Raw genomic sequence first — 21,443 nt, forward strand, 5'->3', positions numbered from 1 at the left:
CACACACACACACACACACACACACACACGTGCCTGATGTGAGTTTTAAGCTGCTGAGTCCAGGACTCAAACCACAGTCGACTATGTGAATCCAGTGATGTAACTGCTATGCCATCTATTGGCCCCAGAAGGGAATTTTATACAGAGAATTGGTTACAAAAGTATAGGAATTACTGGAGCAGCAAATGAAGAAAAAATGCTGTTACCAGAGATCAGTTACAGCAGGAAGTAAAAACCAACCCAGGTCTGAAGGAGTGAAAGTGGGATGGTAGTGTTACCCAAAAGTCCATAAGCCCACCCTGATGCTGACCTTTCTGTAACTGCCATTACTCAGGAGAAGGAGGTCAGGAGCCAGGATACTCTCATTAATGTTGCTTCCAACCCCACAAAAGCTGCTAATTCTTTCTTGCTTCTAATTTCATGAGAGCACCTCCCACTGGCAAACCTGTCTAGAATCCAGCTGGCAAAGAAATTTGTAGAAATGAAATTTGAAACTTTCAGTCCTAGAGGTAAAGGGGAGATTGCAGAAAAACAGGGTACCCATACAATATTTGGCACAGCAGCCTTTTCCCAAGATTTTTGACTCTTCCTCTTGAATCTGGGCGTGCTTATTGAAAGGAAGACTGCAGAATTGTCCTGGCCAACCAATGTAGGTAGCATGGCACTGAGGGCGTAAAATCTGGCAATGTTCTTCTTGAAGAATATGGCCTAAGACCAAATGTTCTGGTCAGAAGTGCATCTCACAGATGGGTTCAGTATCTCCTGCGATTTATTACAGGCAAGCTAGCTCTTCAAAACAAGCAGAAATTGAATCTTTACCCCCTCATATTGTAAGGGGCAGAAGAGATGGTGGGAGGAAAGGAGAAGCTCTACAATCTTTCTGCTAAGCAAGCTTTGGCAAAGTTCTCTAGGGATCATGCTGTTCAGATTTCCAGATTGTGTGCAACAATGGAAAGAAAATGCTGATTGTCCTCAAAAAGCAACAAGCATGTCTAAAGTTGGACCAGATGGGCCTGGAACTTTCCCAGAGGAAGAGAGAAGGAATTGAAAAACGAGCCCCAATTTCAGAGAATGTATACACTTTGCCAGGACAAGGTTCTGGCATATTCAGGTGAAGGAGAATTGTGTATGCAATTAGTGGGAATGGCAAATGGGGGTGCAGTGAGCTACAGGAGAGCTTAGAGTTCCCAGGAAAAAGAAGTCAAGTGGACAAAGCAAGCAATTAATTCTTTGATGTTGGGGGCAGACAGCTGAAATTTGTCCCCAGTGAATTTTACTCCAGGGTGTCATTTACTTTTTTGGCTTTAACTGTTTCAACTTAGTTTAATAAATTTGTTTATGTGTTGGCAGGGCTAGGTGGTCCTTGAGCATAACTCAGCGCCTGAGCCTGTTTTAGGAGGTGACACATGGTGGCTGAGTAGTTCCCAGATTTCTACACAACCTTGAACAGTGTGTCTTGGCCAGAGCTGTGCTGAGTGCTCAGAAAGTTGTTCCAGTTCTCTTCCAGACCAAGAAGAAAGAAAGAAGACTGGACTCACTTTTGAGTCTGAGATGGTCAATTCTGTGGTCTGGCAAATTTGGAAGTACCACAAGTTAAAATTAATTCTTTTAGGCAGACCACACTCTGGCAGCGATTTGAATTCATGGTTACTTCAGAAACAGATGTAGAGTACTAAAAAGTCAATTAGGAGAAATACACTATAAATTGCAAGAGAGTAAAGTAAAAAGTCACAGCTTCAGTTGATATACATATACCTTCGAATGCAATCACTATTGTTGGGGGGGGTATTTATTGTTTCCTTCTAATTTTTAGTTATTTTTGGTAACATTGGCATTTAGCTAGAACAATGAACATTGGAATTACAACAAGTCCTCATTTACAGACCAGATTTTGAGTAGATACATTATCTCTTTTTTAGACTAATACTTTTTCCTAGGCCAAAATGGAAAGAAGAAAAAAAGTCAAGATAGTTTAAAACCTGTGGACTATGAATACACAGAAAATGTCTTTTGACATGCAGAGAGTATTAATTTAATGGCTTTAATAAAGGCCTGTGTACAAACCAACTTGATGTTTGCAATTGCTCTCTTATCTTATTATGTCCTGTAGAGTAGGATAGGTGGAGATCTATTAACACAAGTAAAAGTCTGGAATAAAAAAATTTTGGAGACTTAAGATATGCAAATTGATGGCATACTTGTCTTGCTCCCCAACTGTCTGAAAGCAGAGTTTACCCAATGACCCTTGGGAATATTTACTGGGATGCATTGCATTATTCAAATGCTGATACAAATATGGATGGGGCTGAGAATGAAGACATCAGTGCACTGTTGCAAGTGATCTTACTGTATGCTAAGTTCTTCTTGGGTTTACAAAGACACATACTTTTGAAGCCTTTCAGGAAGCTAGTTTCAGCTTTCTTTCTTTTGTTACAATTATTTTTTTTTTACTTGCCAGAGGATGCATGTGCTTGCCAGAGAGATAAGAGAGAGAAAGCAGTCTCCAATGGGGCATGGTCACACCACAATCCCTTCTCCATTTTTCCATCCTGTGGGGATTTTGGGCAGACACACACACGTGGCTGGCATTTTTTCAAGCCACCAGGGCTGGAATTAAAACCACCTGGTCAGCCATGTGGGCTTTGGCTTCCTTAACTAGCAGACCACAGGGTCAGCCCTACTTTCAGCTTTCAAACAACTTGATTGAGATATTGATCCACTTTTTACTTTACATGATTTGTTAGTGTAAATAACATATACACTTTTACTGGCACTCTCTATATCACCAATGAATTTGTACTTGTAGTATCTTTCTGGTGATGATGGTGACTTTAATAGTGAGATTTGACTGTTTCCTTTCTTGACTATTTTGATCTTTTTGGGGAAGTTCTCTGTAATCTTACATGGTGCCAAATAAATGGAAGCCCTTCTCAGAGCCATCCATAGCGTTATAACTGAGGCTGGAGGAAAGAAACAAACACTGTACATGGTAATGGCTGGGGGACTGACTGGGGCTGGAGGATCCAAGATGGTGTCACTTACATGGCTGGTACCTCAGCTGGGGAAAGCTATACTGGCTGGGATCTGACCGAGTTTCTTTCTCTCTCCCTTTTTAATTTCATATACTCACTACCTGGCTTCTCCCGACAATTGAAATTCTTTTTTAGATGACAGCAGTCTTCAAAGACAGTGAACTCAAAAGGTGCTAGACTCTTTAAGGGCCTTGATCTGTAACTGGCATGGGTTCACTTCTCTGCTAGCTGTTGACCAAGATATTGTCCTTTTGAACCTCTTCCTTATTTCCACTGCCTTCCTGGTTAGATGTGTTAAGGATTCTCAAGTAAACAGTCCAGTTCTCAAATAAATAGTAGTTGATACAGTGCAACATATGTGTTTCTTGTATTTAATACGTAGAGAAGAAACTAGAGCACAGAGAAGGGAGACAGTTTGTCTTATATCTTTAATGAGGGGGGAAAGGAGCAGAGGCCAAGATTTTTACTGAGAGTTTCAAGGTTTCCACACAATAACTGGCTCTGCAGGCATCCTGACTTAACATGGAATAGTAATTATGTTTCTATAGTAACTTCGTTCATTTTATTCATGGAAATTGATGATAACTTATAAAAAGCTAGGGCAGCCATGGCTGGGTAATAACAGGCTTAGGTCTCTGGAGCATTGGCGGAAAGGCAAGCCAGCTGGTCTCATCAGCTGAGAAAGAGGGCAGCTGCTTGAGGATGCATTAGAATCAATTACTGCTGCTGCTCTTCCAAGAGAAGCAATTCCGGCTGCTGCTCTTCAAAGATTTATGGGGAAGCTGTGGCAAGCAATCACAAAAGAATATATGTGCAAAGGTCGGAGAAAAATACTAGGTCAGCAGCAGGCAGATACACAGAAGCATTTGACTTATTAAAAGAATTTTCAACTATGTAATGGTGTCTTAAAATCCCAGAACACAATTAAATTCCAAAGGAGAGGAAATGCTTCTCAGTCTATAAATGGGGATGCTAATAAGATCTCTTAGTCTGATGGGTGGTTATGAGAATTGAATGAAACAGTGCAGAGATAGGAGTTAGGATGGGATGGGTACACAGGAAGGATTCAAAAATGTTAGCTATTATTTACAGGGATTTATTTCTTCTGGTTTCTTTTTTGGAAGGGTGATGTTTCTGAAAAGCTCAGCCAGTTTCAACTGATTGTTGTTAGCTGGACATAAACTGGCTTTGGGAAACTCTGAGGCTCTTCAACCAGAGAAGTTACATTGGAATATGTTTGTTCACACTAGCAGTACATCTATTTGAAATAGGGTAAAAAAAAAAAATTTATTTCCCACATGTTTAGTTTACCTGACACAGAGATTAAGAGGCCAGATTCACTCTGACAATGTCTGCCTCAAGAAAATATGGTCACATGATATCATTTTTTTCTTTATTTTAAGAATTATTTTATTTAACTTTATTTATTTATTTATTTAAATTTTGCCAGAGAGGGACAGAATGAGAAAATGAGAGGGCAAGTGAGAAAGCAACCCGCCAGGTCCGGGACTTGAACCATTGTCAGTAATGTGGGAGTCTTGGAGTCTAGTGCCTTTAGCCACCAGGCCACCTGCCAGCTCCCAAATGATATAATTTTTCATTGAAATCTATTGGGTCATCTGGGAAGTAATTATGCATTTTGCACAGAAAAAAAAAAACAGAAAACTATGTCATGACTTTCCTAAGGACCTAATATGTCATCTCCTCACCTCCTTTGCTTAAATTTTTTAAAAGAATTATTTATTTAATTGTATTCATTCATTTATTCATTTTCATTTAACAAGAGAGAGAAAGACACGGAGAAGGAGAAAGTGAGAAAGCAAGCCACCAGATCCAAGACTTGAACTGTGGTTGGCCATGTGGGAGTGTCCAACGCCTTAACCACCATGCCACCAGCTGCCCCCCCTTTTACTTTAGTTTTTAAAAAATAAATATATTTTCTTTTTAAAAGTTTGTTTATTTCTCCCATGAGCAAGAAAGACAGAGAGACCATACTCCTAATAGGATCTTGATGCCACAATCCACCCCCACTTCAGCCAACTCTGGGTCATGGGAATACACATACCTGGCATACTCAGGAAGATTGCCCAGAACTTTCCTGTGTGGGTCAGCCTCACAGAGTGTCACATTTTACATCTGAAAAACTATCTAGCCCCTAAATAAATATTCTTTCTATAGTGCAATTGCCAGCTATATTTGACCAGCTGGAGGCAGGCATTGTCTTCTCTTTGATTCAGCCAAACCATGAAATATCCACGTGAATTATTATAAAAGTATGTTTCTTGTCACTTATCATATTATAAACTGATAGGCTATTTTTTAAAACTTAGTGAGTGAAAATAAACACCTCCAATGTATTTAAAGCATCTTCCATTTAATCATAACAGTTACACATTACCTCATAAATCCTCAGCATATTTTTTTCACATTTTAATATCCCTGAAATTGGAATGTATCTCATAATTGATAGTGACTTAGGTTCCATAAAATATGGTAGGTATTCAATTTAGGATGAGTGTAAAAAGGCTGTAAATTCGCACTCCATTGAAGCATGTCATAGAATAAAAATGAATTTGGATAGCTGAATGCAAAATTGTTTAACAAATTATTAATAATTTCTTATCCTGCATAAAATGAGAGACTATTAGGCAAAACACAGGAGAAAGTATATGAAGAATCTTACTTGGTGTATTTAGTTTCTCAAAGACTTTTGTTCAGAATTAAAAGGATATTTAGTATTCATTCAGGTTATAATAATACTGGGTTGTAAGAAAAGTCATGATGTATTTTTCTGTTTTTCTATGCAAAAATGTGTCATGACTTTTCCGACAACCCAATATTTAAATAATTGTTGGTGAATATGTAAAGCAAAGAAAAGTTGAATGTTGTTAATTTTCTATGACTTCCTTAAATACATTGTCTGCATGTTCAGAGTCATCAAGTAGAATTTGCAGAAATTGGAACTTTCTTTTGTGATTTCACTTTAGCTATAGTAAAATGTAATACAATCCATTGTATAATTGACATCTCATTTAGCTTTAGCTTTCATTTTCAACTCATTCTTGATAGCAAAGGGGCAGAACATCTATTACCAAGTAGAGAAACTACCTTGAGAAATTTTGGAGGCATTTTGAGGACCAGAACCAAGGTACAACTGCTGTGCTGTAACACAAAACCATGGGTGTGGGCCAGTGGCGGTTTAGAGTGGAGAGTGGACCCAGTAGACCTTTGCCTATTTTAAGATATTTTCTGTTTAAGAATATGCTGGGGGACAGTAGGTGGTGTAGTAGTTAAGGCGCTGGACTCCCACATGGCTTGAAACTCACACTGGGTGCATGTGTGTGGATACCCGAAATCCCAAGAGGAGGATGGAGGAGAAGGGATTGCAGTGTGGCCATCCCCCCAGGGGGTTATTTCTCACTTTCTCTCCCTCCAGCTCTCTATCTCTCTGGTGAGCACACGTCCTATAGCAAAAATCTTTCAAAAAAGAAAGAAAGAATATGCTAGGAACAGATACGGCAGGAATAGAGAGCTTGTTCCAGTAGTAAGTGCTCTAGTCACAGAAAATGGATTCTAATTTACACTGCCACTATCTACATGTGTGTAATTACTTATACTCACTGAACCTCAGTTTGTGCATCTGTAAAATAAGGAGTTGGGTGGCTTCTTCACATCAAATAGCATTCACTTTTACCTTGCCTGGGACAGTGCCATTGTTTACCTCATTATATTTCATGTATGGCAACAAAATTCCCATAATGCACCATAAACTTCTTTGAAATGTCAGGAGCACATGACTCTTTTGCCTTTATGCACTCCCAACCCCAGCAGTTGGAATGAAACCTTAGATAAAGTAGGCACTCATGAAAAATATGTTGCCTTGACTTGAATAAGAAGATGATAGCTAGACCATCTTTCTGTCATATTGTACGATGCCATCTTTAAAGCAAGAGGGAATCACAAAAGCTGAAAAACTTTAGCTTCAGCTGGGTTGTTGCCATGTCCCCAAGTCAGTAGGCAGAATTTAGAAGCTTGGATAGGAAGGAACTGTAGCTAATAAACTATCCTACAGGACACCTAGCAAGGCCAGTTGATTATAAGTTTAGCCCCGTGCATGGGAGTACTTACATATCTTCAGAACTCGGGACCAGCAGTTAGTGTAATGGTATGTTGCTGAACTCCCATGTAGTCGACCGCGGTTTGAGTCCCAGACCTGGCGGCTTAAATTCATACTGGGCGCATGTGTGTGCATACCCAAGATCCCGAGAGGAGAATGGATAATCTTCAGAACTCAATAGGAATGAAAGAGCAAGATGAAAGGAGGGAACAGAAATGCAGAGAGTGGACAAACTCTTCAAAAATGGGGACCGTCTGCATGTTTTAGTATGTTGAGTTGGAGTTTTACACAAGATATTTCTTGATGATGGGGAGAATGTTTTGGTTATATTTTCAGATATGGATCCTCCTAGAATCAAGTGCCCAAGTGTGAAAGAACGCATTGCTGAACCCAATAAGTTGACAGTCCGGGTGTCCTGGGAGACCCCTGAAGGAAGAGACACAGCAGATGGCATTCTTACTGAGTAAGTGAAACTTGGTGGTTAGAATGATGTTGTCTCTCTTATATGAGACATTTACTACTCAGAATAGGGGAGTGTTATCTGCTAGCCTATTTATTCTCTCAGATGTGGTCTCACTTATCACTGTCTAACATACTATATATTTTCCTTATGTTTTTGTTTATTGCTTATCTCCATGACAATATATTCACTGCTAATGCCTAGAACTGTACCTGGCCCATAGTTAACATTCAGTGAATATTTATTGAAGAAAAAGAGGGAATAATGGGACCAGCAGGTGGTGTGGTGGCTAAGGCGCTGTACCCTCCCACATGGCTAACCATGGTTCAAGTCCCAGACCTGGTGGCTTGCTTTCTCAGTTTCTGTCTCTCTCTCTCTCTCTCTCTCTCTCTCTCTCTCTCTCTCTCTCTCTCTCTCTCTCTCTCTCTCTCTCTCTCTCTCCTCAAATTAAGAAAAAATATGAATGAATAAATAAAATTAAATAAATAATTTTTTTAAAAGAGGGAATAATAAGAGGTGCTGGAAAGAAAGGAAAAGGAAGAACAGAAGGAGAAAGTGGAAGCCAACTCAGGAATAGAATCACCTCCACCATTTATCCTGGCTACTCCTACTCATGCCCCCAGGTTTTACTAAGCCATCACCTCCACTGGAAAGCCTTTTTGTCTCCTGAGTGGAGCGAGATCCTGCCTCATTTGTGCTCTGTAAGGTTTAATGCAGAATTTTTCCACCCCTTTGTTTTTGGGCTGCACCTGTCTTTTTAAAAATTCTGGGATTTTCATTTAAAAAAATTGTAAACACACCAAATATTTACAGAACCTTACATTAAAAAAAATAAGCTGTCTTCTGACTTCTTCTCCATCTCAATCTCGTTCTTTTCAGGACCAGTTACATTCATAGTTTGATGGACATGTAAGATGCTTTCAAAAATGAATGGTTCTTTTTGGTTGAATTTAGCTGTATGTTGCTCTAATCTTGCATTTGGGCCCATACTCTTGCATTTGTTTGTTTGGCCTCTACATTCCCAGGAGGACACTACTTCATGTCAGCATATCTGTGCCTTATAGTTCATGGTCCTATGAGACCTCCCCACTGAGTTTCCATCTGTAGATGAAAAGACTCCTCTGACTTATCTTCTGGTGAGCCATATAGCAAGGAAAGACTTTCTAGAGTCCCATCAATCCAGGCTGTGCAAGACAAAACATTTTATACAATTATTAGCAAGACTAGACCATTTTCTAGTAATAGAAAGCTGATTCTCTTACCCCAGCAGGCCATCTTGTCCCTACATTCTGATAATCTTCCCCCAGTGCATCTTCTAGCTTAAATAAGGTGATTCTATTTCTGAGTTATGTTCCCCTTTGTAACTTTTTAAAGATAAAGTTTGACCATTAAAAAATGTATTTGTTATCATACACAAATGTCACAAACCCCTTAGGAGAAATGTTAGGCAATTGGAATTAAAAAGTAAGTCACAGTTGACATAACCAGAGACTAGGCTTTTTTCATTTTTGACTCTTTGGAGCCTGGTATATTGCCTAGAAAAATAGTAAGTTCTTAAGTTTTTTGTACCTGCGACTGCTGTTGACATTTGGTATAATAAACACAAAATATCAAGTCACCAGATGGTTCTGTTTGTCTAAGAGCTTTACGAGGATATTCACCTTGGCATTTTTGTGGTAACCTGTGCATTATGGTTAGAAATATGACTTTTTTCTTTTGGAGAGGATTTTTGCCATAGGATGTATGTGCTCACCAGAAAGACAGAAAGCGAGAAATCACCCCCCAGGGGGGATGGCCACACTGCAGTCCCTTCTCCTCCATTCTCCTCTCGGGATCTTGGGCACGCACGCACATGCGCCCAGCGTGAGTTTAAGCCACTGGGTCCAGGACTCGAACCGCAACCAACTACTTGGGAGTCCAGCAACATAGCCATTATGCCAACTACTGGTCCTGAAACATGACATTTTAATAGAGCATCTTAGTAACCGAATGCCTCTTCATTTAGAGAAGCTCTCTGCTCCCAGAGTTCTGCAGTCCAGAGCACACAAAGGCTTGGAGCAGAATGCTGTAGTGAACATGTTCCAGCAGGATGAAGAGTTCAAAGAAGGCTGCTTCGTCCCCTTTTCAAAAGCTCTCACTGGGCTCCTTGCTTCCCTGGCATTTGTCCTGTGACCCCTTCCCCCCATGTTTGATCTAGGCTGTTGTTATGTAGTCCCTTTTAAGGGAGAAGAAGGTTCTAATGTCAAGCTGTGAGACAAGTGCCTCCTGTGAGTTCACTTATTTATGTGTCCCTGATGAAATGGACTCTCAGAGAGGTTAGCAGCCACTTAGATGTGAAGTATTCCTCCTTTAAGGTTATCTGCATTTAAATTGTGCTTTCCAAAGGGCTTAAAGCATCTAAAGCCAAAAAATGTCATATCTTGAAATGGTGGGATTTCTGACACTGTCCCAAGACCCCTCACTTCATGCTGTATGAACAGCCTACCTATGTGTAAGAATTTCCTCAGTGCTTACAATGGTAAATTCCACATGTCCACTATTAAAAACAATTATCATTCGTAAGAGCTATAGAGAGAAGAGGAACTATCTGTATATAGTAATCCCTCCTTATCCACACAGGATACATTCCAAGACTCTCAGTGAATGCCTGAAACAGCAGATAGAACTGAATCTGTATATATTATGCTTTTGTTTTCTTTTAAAATTTTCTATAGGGTATCGGCACTTGCCAGAGAGAGACAAAGAGAGAAAGAAAGAGGGAAAGTGAGAAATCACCCCCCAAAAGAGATGACCATGCTACAATCCTTTCTCCTCCTTGGATTTTGAGCATGAATGCACATGTGCACAGCATTTTTCAGGCTGCCAGGTCCAGGATTCGAACCTCGCCATTGGCTACCGTAACTACCGCACCACCACCTGCTGTGCCTATACTATGTTTTTATCTACATGTACAAACCTATGATAAAGTTTCATTTATAAATTAAGTACAGTAAGATAATACCAATGATAATAATAAAATAAAACAATTATAATAATATACTATAATGAAACTTGTATAAATGTGGTTTCTCTCTGTCTCTCAAAATATCTTATTGTACTATACTTAAGATTTTCAGACCATGGTTGAATATAGTAACTCCAACTGTAGAAAGCAAAACCATGGATAAAGGGGATCTACTCTAATGAAAAAAATAAGCAAAACTTGGCATTTGATTACGCTATATCTACTGTTGTTCTATTAGGTTTTTGGAAAGTCACGATGTGGTTTTCTATGCAAAAATGTGACATGACTTTCTCAACAACCCAATAATAGGACAGCCAAGAAGAAAGATGCTGGAGTCACCCCATCTGTGTGACCTTGAGAAGATTCTTAACTTTATGGTGCCTCAGTTTCCTCACTTGTGAAATGGAGATAATGCTACCTCCCTAATAGGGTTGTTGTGAGGATTAAAGAAACAAATATATGTAAAAACGGCTGGCTTTATGTAAGGTTTATATAAGTGGGAAGGACAATAATTGTGATTATATTACTCGGTTAACCAAGGAATCGGAGAGTATTTGACTTTTGCTCAAGAAGTCTCTACTGCCCTCAGGACCAGCAGGTGGCATGGTGGTTAGGGTGCTGGACACTCCCACATGGCAGACCACGGTTCAAGTCCTGGACCTGGTGGCTTGATTTCTCACTTTCCTCCCTCTCTCTTTCTCTCTCTCTGTATGTGTGTGTGTGCGTGTGTGTGTGTATCTCTCTCTGATCAAATTAAAATGTATGAATGAATAAATAAATAAATCTCTAAAAAAAAAAAAGTCTCTACTGCCCTAGATAGAAATAAAAACAAAAACAAAAACAGAAAGTTCTAGCACTCGCTGTAGGACGAAAAGTGCCAATGATTACTTACTTGGACCATACTTTCAAACAGTCTTTCTCACAGAAAATTCCTTTGTCCTTCCAATGGTGAGGTAATTAAAGTCCTTCCTGGAACAAGGGTGAAATTGGAGGAAAACTTTGGACCTGGTTTCCCAGCCTGACCCCATTCTCTGTTTTACCCTCCAGTAAGAAATATAAAAAAACCTAATGTTTATACTTCCTAGTAGTTGGGGCCTTCTATTTTTCAGTCTCAAATTTCTCCTGGAAAACAGAGCAAAGCTTCAAAGATTCTATTCTTCACTAAATCTGTGTTCTAGTCAAACTGGCCTCAGTACCCCGGCATTTGTGTCGTGGGGACTCAACAACTGCTTACTAGGTCCATAATAATCATCTGTGGTGTTTTTGTTTGTTTCTTTCTTTTAAGTGTTATTCTAAAAGGCCTCCCCCCAGGTTCCAATTTTCCAGAAGGGGACCACAAGATCCAGTACACAGTCTATGACAGAGCTGAGAACAAGGGCACTTGCAAATTTCGAGTTAAAGTAAGAGGTAAGACTCCTACTTATTGACTTTTGTCCCCCTCTTTGGAAGGCAAAGGAAAGCAGGTCCTGAAGCAGGAACTCTTTGTGTGCTCACTGTGCTAGGGATACATGCCAGCTTTGAATTTGCCTCTGATGAGGCTGGGAGAAATTTCCCATCTTAATGCATAAATTTCATAATGCAAATATGGATGAAATTTAGTGCTGGCATATTGTTTATTCTCTTATTTTTTACTGTAGGGTGAGTGTGCTCACTGAAGAGAGACAGAGAGAAAAGTGAAAAAGCACCCCCTAGGGGGCATGACCATGCCACAATCACTTCTCCATTCTCCTCTCAGGATTTGGGGCATGAATACACATGTATCCAGAGTGTTTTCAAGCTGCCAGGTCCAGGACTTAAACCATGCATTTGGTAATGTGGAATCCAGCTGTCTTAACTACCATGTCACCAGCTGGCCCACTGGCATGTTACTGAAGGAATTCTATAGGACTAGTCTAACAGGAGCCCACAGCTGGCTGTTCAGTAGAGTATTACTGTAAAACTTTTCCGTCTCTGAGTTTGTGTAACTATCTAAAGCCTGCAAGTCCTTCTATAAGCAGGGTGATTAGGTATCCCCTAGTTTGGACCATCAGGAGACCATGTTCTTGGTGTTCCAGAACCTTTGGTCTACCTGAAAAAAAAAAATAAAACCTTTTAAAGATTACTTTATTCCTCATAGCTTAGGCAGCTACCTACTAACTATGCTTGCTCTTTACTCCTCTGAGATCAGCATCCTCATATACAACACTAAACACCAGTTGATCTCAGTGTTCTCATTGGAATGCGCAGTGATCACTCCAAGGCCTACTCACTGACAAAATAGTCACCCCTGCCCCTTCATTCATTCCATGGGTTGATGTAGAAGCCTGATTGCAAAGCTGGTGCCTCTGAGGCCTCACCTTCCCTGGATACTGTGCAGAACGAGCTTACACCGAGACCCCCTCTGGGTTTGTGTTCCTACAGTCAGACGCTGTGGCAAACTCAATGCCCCAGAGAATGGTTACATCAAGTGCTCCAGTGATGGTGATAATTACGGAGCTACCTGTGAGTTCTCCTGCATTGGCGGCTACGAGCTCCAGGGTAGCCCTGCCCGAGTATGTCAATCCAACCTGGCTTGGTCTGGCACAGAGCCCACCTGTGCAGGTATGTGTGCAGCCCTTTCTCCAGCCAGCAGCAGAACCCAGAGACCCCTTGGCTCTGGATTCCAGTGCAAGGAAAGGAAGTTTCATTGCATGTACTTGAAAAGTTTATTGCTACCATTGTTCTCCATCTGAGTGGGCGAGCACAGCCCCTGGGTCCATGCTACAGCTCATCTCACCTACCCTCCTCCTGTGCTTCTGCCTGGCCTCTGATTCCTCTTTCATGTCCTCTAAGGAAGAAGCTGGAGGTGGGAAGCCTGGGCCGACCTTTAGCAACATTATGAATTAGCAAAGTCTGCTCTAATTGACCTTGTTCCTCCCTTCTACAACTGTAAGGCTCTTATTCACAAAGTCTATACACTGCCATGTACAGAAAATGTGCCTACTTTGTATCACTGGCTTGAAAGCCATGTGGATCTATACCCTTCCTGTACTGAATACTGTGGTACTTGGACCATGTGCCTTTGACATTCCTATTTTTGTTCAGAAGTCTCTCTGTCAGTCCCCTGGCTATTATAGCATTAATGGCCCATGCACAGAGCCAACTGGAAGTAACAGTTAGTGCCCCAGAAACATCCCTCAACCAGTAACGAAGCAATTGATGTATAAATACACCAATTCCCTCATTCCTCCAATGGGATAACTCTGAGGTATGTATACTCTTTCTCATAGTTTGTCAATAGGACTGAACTCCAGATGCTCACAGCAATAAGTTGCTTGATAAGCCACTCTATATTGCTTTCTGTCCTTCCCTGTCTCACTTCCTGAGGTAGACAGGCTAATCGCCACCCCCCAAAGATGTACATATCTTAATTCCCAGAACTCATGAATAAATGAGCTTATGTGGTAAGAAGGATTTTGCTGATATACTTAACGATCTTGAGATGGGGAGAGTAACCTGAATTATCCATTGAGCCCAAGATAATCATGGGAGTTCTTATATAAGGAAGCAGAACTGCTGTCAGAGAAAGGGATGATAGGAGAGGTCAGAGAGAAGAGAGATTTGAAGATGCTACACTGTAGGCTTTGAAGATAGAGGAAGAGGCCATGACCTGAGAAATGTAGGTGACATTTATATGTTAAAATGGACATAAAATAGATTGTTTCCTACCAACTTTGCATGGAACACAGCTCCAACACCTTGATTTTAGCTTAGTGAAATCTTCCAGACTTCTGACCTCTAAAACTGAAAAGAATAAACTTGTGTTATGTTAAGCCACTAGTTTATGGCGATTTGTTACAGCAACAAGAAGAAACTAATACACTTCCCCACTTCTGTGCCAGTGCTTCTTGGAACCACTTCCCAAATAAATCACTTATACTTGAATCCTTATCTCAGGGTCTACTTCTTACACCAATGGTTCTGTGTGCCATCACAGGCTGTGTTTAACCAGAACAAGTAGAGATTTCTTACCCATGTGACCATTTTTCATTACAGCCATGAATGTCAATGTGGGTGTCAGAACAGCAGCTGCACTTCTGGATCAGTTTTATGAGAAAAGGAGACTCCTCATTGTGTCCACACCCACAGCCCGGAACCTTCTCTACCGGCTACAGCTGGGAATGCTACAGGTGAGTTCTTGAGGCAGGGCAAAGGTGGGAGGGAGACCTCTAACAGGAAAGGCCCATCCATTTCACTAAAAGCAAAGGCCAGATTGAGTACATAATCCATTTACTGTGAGTTTCAGGAACTGGCACTTTAGTGCTACCACCATTCATTTCTGGTTCTGGGTCATAATCTGATTAACATTGACCCCCTCCTAGAGCTAACCCAATCGTTTTCTAACTAACAAGGTTTGTCTGTCTTCACTAATGAGATTAATTGACAGAGTGTCCAGGCCCAGCCAAATAACAATTATCTTTGCTGAGTCAGTCCAGGATATGCCTGGGCTGGAAGTGATCAATCAATTTTCTGCCTGAAAAGCTGTCCCAATGGATGAGGGGAGTCGGGGAACCCTGAGGCCCTACATCCTTTTTGGGGGGAATTTCCCTGACCCCCACAGAGGTCCTCAAAGAGTAACAGTCAACTATTAAAATGGTTGTCCTAAAAGAGTGATTAGCATCTCCTGGGAACTTGGTAGAACTGCACATTCTCAGACACCCTCCCAGACCTACTGTAGTAGAATCTACATTTTAATGAGATTCCTCAGGTAACTGTAAGCACTTTAAAGTTTGAGGAGCACTTTTCTACAAAACAATAAGCCCTTCTTTGCTGTGTAAATTTTATAGCTATTAAATGAGGCAACAAGCATTGGGTGTGTGTGGTGTATGTGAAACTAAAAATCAATAAGGCTCACAGCAGAAGTTGCTTGATTTTGGTACTGAAGTTGATGTGCAGTAAGAGTGGCCAACCTGACAGAATATTTTTTCATTCATTTCAGTGACTAGAAATAAGTGTTTAGAACAATCTTGGTTTAATCAAAGGCTATAATGTTCTTTTCATTGCAATATTAATACAATGAATAGTAAGTCTTCCCTTCCCTACTTGAAGGGCTGCTCATGAACTCTGCAGAGCCATATAAAAATCCTGGAGCTTCCTTGATAAGAATGAAATTTATCACAGCTTTACCCACAAGACCTCTTGGTCAAGTCAGGAATTTGCTCTTCAGAAAACATGAGATCACACCTCTCTATTTTGTGGGAAATTGGCATTGCAAGCTGTATTTCATGATTATACATTTCTTGACTTTTTTTTCCATAGATAAAAATGAATAAACCAAATGATTTTCATTTTCTCTATGTCTGCAAACCATAGCTTGTGGGCCAAGTCTGGCCTTTTGCTGTTTTTTTAAAGTTACTTTATATTGTGCACAATCACACTCATTCATTTGTATGTTGTCCATGGCTGCTTTTGTACTACAATGACTGAGTTGAATAGTAAGGAAAGAGACCATCTGGCTTCTTGAAGTCAAAGATATTTACCATCTGACCTTTCCAGAAAATCCCTGAGCTAGTCCTGTTCTTCTAGGTACTTGCTAAATTATTAAGCAATTAGTTGATGAACTATTTTGTATCAAGATGTATATATGTGACCTTCTAACTCCCATCATACTGATATTTGCATTTTAACGAAAACTTTCAAGGAAAGGTTTGACTTTCACCAAAGCCTTTAAGGAAAGATTTGATTGAAATTTCTGTTAGAATGATAGCAAAGTGTATTTCTAACCTTTTCTAACTTTTCTACCAATTTTGTCCCCTCACATAGAGACTTTTCTGTGGAATTATGGTAGACAAAACAAAACAGTGTTCTAATAATTCAGTAGTTGAAACATTTCTTTTCCCATTTAGGCTGTTTCAACTTTTGTTACTTTTTTATTCCCTTGTTGCTACTGCTGCTCCTTTTGAGGCCTCCCTGGCACATGGTTGACTGGGTCACATTCCCAAGGCTCTTGCCAAGGCCAGCACAGAGGTCTGGAACCTTTTATCCTTGTTTTCCCCAGGTGTGAGTGTGTGTGTGTTGAGGGGGAGGAGCAAAGGACAGGGGGATGGGGAAGGTGAAAACAAAGGCAGAGTAGAGGATTCTGGAAGTAATCTTTTCTCTTTGAAAAGACAAAGTTAGAATTCTCTGGGGAGGTCTTGGATACTTTTTAGGAAGTTTGACTCATGCAAGGTCTCACCCTGTCTGGAAATAGCGAGATTGTCATTTTGCTTAAGTTTTCAAAAATCCCAGTGCCAAGCCATGTCTGAATAATTCCTCTAGGAAGGTATTTAGGTTTTATAGCCATTAATTTAACCCCAGTTTCTCAATCGTTTTCAGGGCAGTTCAGAGTGGACAATAAACCAAGAAAAACAGACTAGTGCTGCTTCTGTCAGTTTATAGTTTGACATGAAAGTCTCTTTCTTTAGCCGTGCTCACACTTTTCTTGTTGCTCTCCACCTGCCTCTCCCAACCTCAGCAAGCACAGTGTGGCCTGGATCTTCGACATATCACGGTGGTGGAGCTGGTGGGTGTGTTCCCGACTCTCGTTGGCAGGATAAGAGCAAAGATTATGCCTCCAGCCCTAGCTCTGCAGCTCAGGTAAGGAGATGCTGTTCTTAGTTTCAACCCCATAGAAATGCACTTTTATCTAATCAGGTTCCCGGTTTTTTGGGGGGTTTTGTTTGTTTTTCTTCTTTTTTTTTTTTTTCTATTTAATAGTGAGTTCAGGCAACATTCAACATTTTATTCTGGGAATATCATAACAATGCTAATTGGCATGTTGCTGCTTGTCCAAATAAATCATGCCATGGGTAATTACCAGTGTTCTCTTCTTTCTCTCTCTAACCAAATGTGTTTTCCTTTTGTGTGGGTATTTGTATGTACATACACGTGTTGGTGGAGGTGGGATGAAGTAGGGGAGTAGGGGAGAAGGATCTGAAAAAAGAACCTAAGCCATCCTTAGTCTTTTTTTTTAAAAGAATTATTTTATTTAACTTAATTTATTTTATTTATTTTGATTTGAGCAGAAAGGGACACACACACACACAGAGGGTGAGAGAGAGAATGAGAAAGCAAGCCGCCAGGTCTGGAACTCAAAGCACAGTCAGCCATGTGGGAACCTAATGCCCTTAACCACTATGCCACCTGCTTGCCCCCATCCTTGGTCTTATTAGGATGGTAGACATCCAATTTACCTTTCCAGGCGTGGCCACTGCTTCCTCCATGCTTCCAGGGCACTTTCCCATACCGCTTGGTAACACTTACAAAGCTAGAACCATGGTGTTCAGACTCTAAGGAAGCAGAAGTCAACAGCTAAAAGGAAATTTCAGAATAACCCAAGTTTTTATTGTTTGTTTGTTTTCTTGGTTTTGTTTCTTTTGGTTTTTGCCATAGGATGTGTGTGCTTGCCGGAGAGAGACAAAGAGAAAAAGTGAGAAGTCACACCCCCAGGGGAATGGCCATACTGCAATGCCTTCTCCTCCATTCTTTTCCTGGGATTTTGGGCACGCATGCACATGTGCCTGGTGTGATTTTTCAAGTTTCCAGATCCAGGACTCGATTGCTATCAGCCATGTGGGGGTCCAGCACCTTAACTACCATTCCACCTGCTGGCCCAACCCAAGTTTTTACTTATATCTTTTGATCACTGTGATATGGATTATTAGACTAAAGTAAAACTCCTTAAAATCTTGCTTTCTCTCCCAGATTTTTCTCTCACATACTGTAGGGGAAAGTACAGATCTTTCCTCTGAGGGTCTCTGGTAGCTACACCGTGTCTGTTTATCAACAACCCAGAACACACTGTGTTCTAGTCCATTGTGTTGCTGTAACAGAAAATATGTAAAACTGGGTGAGTTACATGAGTAGAGTTTTATTTAGCTCATAGTTTGGAAATCCAAAGTGTAGGGTCACATCTAGTGGGCATCTTGCAGAGACCTGGCCACATCACAAGGGTGAGAGCAAAGGAGAGTGGCTGTGTCCATAAGAATGTTGTGGTCTCATTTCCTCTCTTTATAAGCCCACCAGAGCTCAGTCATGGGTGGCCCACCCTATGACTTTGATCCTAATCCCCTCTATAGAGCCCTACCTTTCAACACTGTAATTGGATAAAGTTTCTACCCTGTTGACTCCATTACAATATCTCACACATGAATTTTGTGGGGATATATTCAAACTATAGTATATGGCTTCCAGGTTTCTGCAAAAGCTACAGAATGATAATAAAAATAAACCACCCACTCTTTTACACATTCCACAAGTAATAAACATTACTCCTTCTTCCAGTCCATTTGGCCAGAACTAGTCACATGACTACAAATTATGTTACAGATTGGCACAATAGCTTCTTTTTCTATTTTTTCTAATTTCTGGCTGCCTTTGACCCATCCCATGTCTGATTTATACCACCATCCACTCAAAACTATTTATACTTCCTTAATCCCATCCACCAAGGTAAAAAACTCAGAAGGTCAGGGATGAAAAAAAACAAACAAAAAAAGAAGATACATGAATTCTCTTCAGTTAGCTGACAGAGGAAGAAACCTGGGTATACTCATAAGGTTTTGTATTTTCCATTTGCATCTAGCACCTCTTCAGAGCATAATACCTTTGAGGTCAATATCAGATCTTTCTAATATTTACTACCCAGTAGCATAGTACCTGTCACCATATTGGTACTAATTCAATGACTATAAATTACATTGACACACCTTACTATTTCCAGGGATGAGAGTAGCCTTTAAAAGTGTATTTGCAATTATTAATACCTCAGGTTGAAGTCTGCAAAACTCAAGAAGGGATTATGTTGCTACCTAAAAATCCATAATGAACATTCTCAAAGTAGCTTTTATGAAGCTGCTGCTCATTTAGAACTACCTGCTCATTCCTTTTGGCAAATATTTTTTTTAATTGCCCAATTTACAAAATGAGTTTCTTTGGATTTCAGAGGTTTAACATATATATTTAATATAGTCGTATGCCTAATCTAATAATACAGATATAGTTTGTTGCCTGTTGTTGGTGATGTTGTGTATAGTATCCTCAACTCATCTGGCATGTGGTGTATATCGTGTTGGGTAAAATCTCTTTACAATCTAAATGATGTATAGTGATTGAATGTATAAATAATAATTTTAAAAATTATAGGTGTAATTATAATAGGTAATTTATGCATAGTAATATATCATATATCTATAATCCAAAGACTATTAATGTATGATATACATCATCTTCATAAAATCCTGACGAGATTTTAATTTTTGTTTTTTAACTGCCAGAGAGTATGTGCACTTGCCAGAAAGAGCAGAGAAATATGAGAAAGAGAGAGAGAGAGATGGAGAAAGCACTCACCAATGGGGCATAGTCAAGCACATGTACATGTGCTTATGTATTTCAAGTCACTGGCAGTGGGATTTGAACCACTCCACTGGTCATATGGGATCTGGATCCCTTAATCATAAGGCAGCAGAGTCAGTCCTTGATGTGATTTTAAACTGTTAAGTTTGAGGAACAGAAACATCTGATTTAAGGGGGAAAAAAAAACCTTTTTCTTTTTCCCATTCAAGGTATATATTGGGTTGTCAGAAAAGTCATGATGCATACTTGTGTTTTTCCACGCAAAGATACGTCATGACTTTTCCAACAACCCAATATATTGGGGCTACCGTAGACCTCTGTAGGCTGAGGATGATTTAAGCAACAAATAAATTGCTTCTATGAATTATGGAGTAATTCTCAAACTTTTTCCTGCATCAGAATACCCTGGAAAGCTTGTTAAAACACATTTTGCTGGACTCTACTCTGATAGTTTACAATTCAGAAAGTATAGGACAAAGCTTGAGATCTGCATTTCTAATAAGTTCCCAGTAGACCACACTGTGAAAACCACTGGACTGGTGTTCTACCAAAAGCTTCATGGGTTAACGTAGAAATTTTGCTAAGCTTCCTGTAAGAGAGGGTTAATCTTTATTGTGCAGGCAGAAGATTATCCAGGTAAATGTCATGCAGAGGTGATCATGCAGACACATTACCTGATGGATTTGGTGTCAGGCTGTATGCCCTCTTTGTCAAACCTTTCAGTGAAGAACAAAGAACTTGGCAAAGGGATGTTGTTATTCTTCACTTAGAATTATATCCAAGAGTCTAGCACAGAGGGAAGGAGGCAATTTTAGGCAAAGAATGGATAGGAGGAGAGAAGAGAAGGAACAGCATAATGCCTGGATAATCTAACAATTCTTTCTCTCTGGTTAGAGCACTATTTCCAAATAGCACTGAGGCCATGGTGAAACTATTGAAGGGAGTCAGCAGAAAAGGGAGACTGGGTGTCTGGTGTTGCCAGGTGACTGCCTGTCTTCTTTATTCTCCTTGATTCTTTTAGATTTGTACATATGTGCTCATTCATGCTCCCTAGAGTCACTTTCCAGCAATCTCAAGGCCAGTAAGAACAAACCCAGCCATAATTTCTATACCTACATTACTCTTTGAATCTACAGAGTTCCCTAGAAGATTCTCCAAGAACTCCTTCCAATCTGATGACAGACATTTGTGTAACTTGGACGTATTGCTGGCACCACCCCCAACCCCACATTCCATGGGATCCCAAGATTTCTGTAGTCTCTTGGCCCCAGTGGGACAAATACCTCTGACTGTTGCTAGCCCACTGATCCCACCGTCTGGCTCGTCCCATGGTTGTCTTCCCACTTTATATTCCATGTCAATCAAGGCACAAGGCCCACAGGAGGAATGTGTGTGGTAGCAAATGGTGGCACTATAGAGGGTTTCCATCCTAGCCTCATGAATACTATAAAACCGCATGTTTCAGTTTCTCATTGGTCA

The 21,443-nt window shown here is 40.3% G+C and overlaps 1 protein-coding gene across 1 annotated transcript in view; it reads left to right on the top strand.

The window, feature by feature from the left end:
* Positions 1 to 21,443, top strand: part of SRPX (sushi repeat containing protein X-linked) — a gene marked incomplete at its 5' end in the record, with an annotated part of 84,105 nt that overhangs the window by 60,257 nt on the left and 2,405 nt on the right. Inside the window, 5 exons of the mRNA XM_006148901.3 lie at positions 7,486 to 7,612; positions 11,899 to 12,020; positions 13,014 to 13,193; positions 14,628 to 14,761; positions 17,086 to 17,207. Of these exons, the coding sequence (XP_006148963.1) occupies positions 7,486 to 7,612; positions 11,899 to 12,020; positions 13,014 to 13,193; positions 14,628 to 14,761; positions 17,086 to 17,207 (685 nt within the window). The remainder of the gene's footprint in view (positions 1 to 7,485; positions 7,613 to 11,898; positions 12,021 to 13,013; positions 13,194 to 14,627; positions 14,762 to 17,085; positions 17,208 to 21,443) is intronic.

The sequence above is a fragment of the Tupaia chinensis genome, unplaced genomic scaffold (assembly GCF_000334495.1).
Source record: "Tupaia chinensis unplaced genomic scaffold, TupChi_1.0 Scaffold000248_2, whole genome shotgun sequence".
NCBI classification, from domain to species: domain Eukaryota; kingdom Metazoa; phylum Chordata; class Mammalia; order Scandentia; family Tupaiidae; genus Tupaia; species Tupaia belangeri.